This window comes from Drosophila albomicans, chromosome 3 (assembly GCF_009650485.2).
Source record: "Drosophila albomicans strain 15112-1751.03 chromosome 3, ASM965048v2, whole genome shotgun sequence".
NCBI classification, from domain to species: Eukaryota; Metazoa; Arthropoda; class Insecta; order Diptera; family Drosophilidae; genus Drosophila; species Drosophila albomicans.
In genome coordinates, this window is record NC_047629.2 from 20,540,073 (window position 1) to 20,545,668 (window position 5,596).

The window sequence follows — 5,596 nt, forward strand, 5'->3', positions numbered from 1 at the left end:
TTATTTACAAGCATAGAAATAACAAAATAAAAAGTGACAAAATTGTAAGAGAACGCCTGATTAAATTGTTGTTAATCTAATGTAAATATTAAAAATAATAAATTTAAATAAATATATATTAATTAATTCAAATATAAAACTGAATACTGAGAGCAAAAAGGTCGTTCGGAACGACTCGTTCCATGAACATGACAGCAATCATTGTGAATGGCAAATACACAAAACAGCTGGGCGAGTTCTTCTTCATTGTCTATATAAAAGGTGGTAGTAAAATAAGAAGCTGACGTGTGAACCAGCATAAACGCATTTAATTTAGAATTAAATCAATTAAAATGAAAACAAAGTTTATACTGATTTTCTTGGCGCTTGTGCCCATTGTATTATCGAAGAAGTTTAAGGATGGGGAAAAACCAGAATGGGCAAAAAAGGACATTCGCGACTACAGCGAAGCGGATTTGGAGAGACTGCTGGATCAGTGGGAGGTTTGTTGAAAAGCAATTGTTTTGGAACCTTTCAATAAGCAGAAAATACGATTGCAGGAAGATGAAGAGCCGCTAGAAGCCGATGAGTTGCCCGAGCACTTAAGACCTCAGCCAAAGCTAGACTTTTCTAATTTGGAAAGCAAAAATCCCGAAGATTTGCTGAAGGTGTCCAAAAAGGGTCGCACACTGATGACATTTGTGTCAGTCAATGGAAACCCCACCCGCGATGAAGCCGATGAGATCACCAAGCTATGGCAGACGAGCCTATGGAATAATCATATTCAAGCCGAACGCTATATGGTCGACGATAATCGCGCAATATTCCTATTCAAGGATGGAGCGCAAGCTTGGGAGGCAAAAGACTTTTTGGTGGATCAAGAGCGTTGCAAAGGTGTCACCATCGAAAATAAGGAATATCCCGGCAAACATGTAAAGGACGAACTGTAAATATAGTATTTGTGACTTATCTAAGTACTCCGAACTCTATACATTCTCATGTAAAAAACAGTAATTTTAAGCGCACAATGAACAAACTGAAATAAACAAACAGAAAATTGGAAATGTACCCGGCCTCTTTTGCCATTCGCATGTTTTCGTTGTGTTTGCGCTGCCCTGGTTCGCATTGTTTACGTTATAAGACGTCAAAACTTCGAGCCCCAGCTCCCCTTAGTTTGACCTTAACACGCACAACGGCTTCACCGCACCGACCAGTTTCGTCACAGACCAACTGTTGTGGCTGCCAAAAGAATTCCAAAAAGATGTCGATTCAAGCGAAAATTGGACCCTCTATTCTAAATGCCGATCTTGCCAATTTGGCGGCGGAATCACAGAAGCTTTTGGACAATGGAGCGGACTATTTGCATCTGGATGTGATGGATGGTAACTTTGTGCCTAATCTAACATTCGGTCATCCCATGGTCAAGTGTTTGCGCAACAAAATCAAGGTAAGACTTCAAAGTGACTAATTGATTTCAAACTAAAGCAGTTGATCTAACTTTAGGACGCCTTCTTTGAAACGCACATGATGGTGGATAATCCCGAACAGTGGATTGCGCCAATGGCAGATGCGGGCGTCAATCTCTATACTTTTCACATAGAGCCCGTCGAGGATGTGGCCAAGGTCAGCCGAAAGATACAAGAGGCAGGCATGAAAGTTGGCTTGGCTCTTAAACCCGGCACCAAGGTAAGTTGAGGTTATGTCTTCAAGCGAAGTAAAACACATGTTGCCTTTCTTTAGGTGGAGGAAGTACAAAAGTATATCGATATTGCCGATCTGGTGTTGGTCATGACAGTAGAGCCTGGCTTTGGTGGCCAATCATTTATGGCCGACATGATGCCCAAGGTGGAGTGGCTACGCAACAATTACCCCAATCTAGACATCGAAGTGGACGGAGGCGTTGGACCCAAAACCATTGACTGCTGTGCCAAGTCGGGGGCCAATTGGATTGTCTCCGGCACTGCGGTGGTCGGTGCCAGCGATCAGCGTAAGGTCATCAGCGATATGCGTGGCGTGGTGCAGAGCTATATAAAATAGAACCATGCAGTGCATTTCCAATGAAATTATCTTTAGCTATTGTAAGTCCAAAGTTCTTGTCCTGCATTTAGAACAACAAAATTCCCTGTATAAGACGATATTAAAAGACAACCGTTGTATTAGATTTCCAATGAATTTACTATCTTTAGCTATTATATGTTCAAAGTTGTAAATTTTGTCAAACAATTCCAGCACTAAGAACTACAAAATTCCCTGTATATGAAGACGATATTAAAAGATAACCGCATTTTATAGTTTTATACATTTATTTTTCAACATTTATATATAATATATATATATTAGTATATAGTATGTATATATGTGTGTTTGTATGCGTGTATGATATTTTTGCTTATAGCATTTAGTTAGTTATAAGTGTGTCTGTGTGGGTGTAGTGTCTTTGTGATGCACTTTTTATTTGTCTTAGTTATTGTGTGGCAAATGTCAATGTTTGCCCCTATATTCCATATTCTGCTTCGATTCAAAAAATTCAGTGTAAAACGTCTCATATCATAAATTCTCCAATGCCATTACAGCAATGCTTGCATTTTAGCAAATAAAGAGAAAAATCAGTTTCCATTTTATTGTCAATATTTCAATATGTAAATTCTTACGATGTTTTCTTTTATTTTAATTTTTTGTTTAAGTTAAGTTATTTCATCGTTCATTCTGTGCATAATTAACAAGTGCTTTTCACCAAGTGATCATCGTCTAGAAACATGTATTTCCGTTTACATATGTTTTTTCTTTTTCTTTGTATGTAAATTCAACTAGTTTTTAATCAGCTTTTATTTATTTATTTCATGCTTTTAATTTTTAGTTTTTCATTTTTTAGCTTTTCGTCTTTTGCAATTTTGCTACATTTACATTTAACATTTTGCTACATTTATTATATTGTCTCGGTTTTTTGCATTTGCCTTTTTATTATTAAGTAGTATAGTATGTTACGATCTCAAGCACATTGAAATTGAACAGTTTTTGAGCGCATCTGGTAATTCATAAGACAAATATGGTTGTAACAAAAACACGCATAGGCCCATTTCATTTGAAGCATAGCAATTTCAACTAATTTGTGTATGTTTGTTTGTTTGTATTTTATAATCTCGATCTGGGTGTGTGTTTTCTTGTGGATCTTAAGTATGAAGGGTGTTGATTGTGTTTATCTCATACTCCTTTTGCCCGAGTCTTACATACATGTATCTCTATATATATCTATATATGTATATATGTGTTGTATTCATGTATATAGTATATATGTATATATAACTTATTCCACTTGCCAATGCTAAGCATTATTACATCTATATATGTGTATATATATGTATTTGATATAGACTAAATATACATAAAGCTAAGCGTTGGTTTTGTTTGATAGTAGCCTGGAGCATAGGTATAAAAATAGCTCACCCTTAATATGATCCATAAATGCGCAAAGTAAGGAAAATGTTCGGAAACTAAGAAACGGAACACAAAACTAGTGAAATTCATTGAAGACTTGTCGAAAGGCAACAGGAAATGAAAAATCGGTGTTAGAAATAACTACGAATTATGCGTTTATATATTATGCATGTAAGTATGTATGGCGTTGCACGATATTGAACATTATCTTTAATCTTGTTTTTTTTTTGTTTCATTTAAATAAGCAAAAGGTTTTGCTGATATACATATGTAATTGTATTGTCCTGCCCAGTCTAACAGCTAAGCGCCCATGAGGGTCTGTTTATGAACCGATTTTATGCATGTACTTTGTATGTAAGTAAGTATATACTTATAAAGGATGCTCGTTTTACAACAGCCCACTGTTTTACATATATATGTATGTACTATATGTATAGTATTTATTTTATTTTATTGTATTGTATAATTATTTGTTTTTGTCACTTTAATATGCATGTATAAATTTTAGACACCATCACATCTGCTTAAAGCTACAGCTACATGATATATACCCCATATATATAGTGTGTATATAATATGTATGGTTTTTTCTTATTTTTTTTTCGTTACCATTATGTTTTATTGTATATATCTTTGTATATTTCACGTACATCATATTTTTCTTCATTTCGTTTTTTTTTTGGGGGGTTTGCTAAAAAAGTTTTCGTGTGCCTTGTGTAATATGCGCTTCATTTGCCGCTTATAAATAATCTCTATGTATATATACGATATATGTATTTCATTAAATTACTACTAATACCATACGTTAATCCTTTGTTTTTGTAAACTGATTGTACAAAACATGCATATATACGAGTATATGTAATTTAGTATTTACTAATGGATTATACATTTGCAATACACGTACACACACCTTTAAATTTCTTTTTGGTTTTTGTGTCATTTTTATATAATTCTTATAAGTACTCATCTAAAGCATTTTCCAACAAGTTTAGCTAGAAATCATAAGGAATTGAAATCATATTTAAGCCTGCACGTTCTTCTATGTGATGATCGTGTGTGTGTGTGTGTGTGTTCATTTCTTGCAGAAACAACCAATTTTGAGTCTTTAGTTACGCATTTACTTCATTTTAATAGTACACATTTGTTTTCATTTATTTTATTGTTTAGCAAAATAGTTGTAAAAATCGTAGCACTCCACAGCAAGAGACAGCCCTAGATACTAGATACATTGAGTACTCCTAGATGGCATAGGCATAGGTTATTTAGTGTGGTATCGTATGTACTGGACCAGCGCCTAAGCAGAACTATATATCGAACTATAAATAATATATTTAATACTCTAGATTTATGGCTTGCTTTGTTGCGTGTCTTGACAACTTAAAATTTATTTATTTCATATTTTACCCATGCAGAGCGTATGATAATCAACTGGCACTCTTGAATAGTGGCCCACTGTGCGTATGGAAGAAGTTCTTCAAGCTAACAAATTTAAAGCTAATTTAATGAAACTTTGATTCATCTTTTGTTGCTGTTTACCTATTGTTCTTTAAATACTGCGTAGTGTTACACTCTGCTTGGGTATTTCAACTTCGGTGTGCCGAATATTCAGTTTCATTACAGTTATTTCAATTTGTTGTGGCGGCCAGTCTAATGCGCATGCTAAACAAGTACATAAGTTTAGTTGTATATAGCTATAAACGTTAGTTAGACTATTAATTATCATTTGTTTACTCCACGTTTTTGGTTTGTTGTAAATAGTACATCAATATATATGCATGTATAATACATATAACTAAGATATTCTGTACTCTTTCATTTTCAATTTATTTAAAGCTGAAACCCACGCATTGTAGTTAGTATTTTCATGTATTTTTCACTTTGCTATAACTAGATATACATATGCCTAAAAAAGACTTGTTTTTTTTTATTTAGCTTCTTTTTTAAACAACAGCTATAATTTATTTTTATTTTCATTTATTTATTTTCTTTTTTTGTTGGAAAAGTATCGTGCAGATTTCATTTATTGTCAATTGCACATCTCACTGGGGTTTCGAAAATCAGTTGGGTATTCATAACATATAATAGGTATAAGCTTTTTATTCCATTTAACCGCAGCAATACTCATCAAATGCTTAAGATCAGCAATATTTTCCGTTTTAGATTTTTTCTGAGTGTGTAT

At 34.0% G+C, this 5,596-nt stretch overlaps 2 protein-coding genes across 2 annotated transcripts; both read left to right on the forward strand.

Annotated features, from left to right (window-relative positions):
- The first annotated feature begins 242 nt into the window (after positions 1-242).
- Positions 243-1,047, forward strand: LOC117570287 (LDLR chaperone boca). Its single transcript, XM_034251807.2, has 2 exons — positions 243-482; positions 540-1,047. Exons 1-2 carry the CDS (start codon positions 333-335, stop codon positions 927-929), a joined length of 540 nt encoding a protein of 179 aa, XP_034107698.1. The 5' UTR covers positions 243-332; the 3' UTR covers positions 930-1,047.
- Positions 1,043-2,151, forward strand: LOC117570286 (ribulose-phosphate 3-epimerase). Its single transcript, XM_034251806.2, has 3 exons — positions 1,043-1,426; positions 1,483-1,665; positions 1,720-2,151. Exons 1-3 carry the CDS (start codon positions 1,043-1,045, stop codon positions 2,014-2,016), a joined length of 864 nt encoding a protein of 287 aa, XP_034107697.1. The 3' UTR covers positions 2,017-2,151.
- Positions 2,152-5,596: the final 3,445 nt, after the last annotated feature.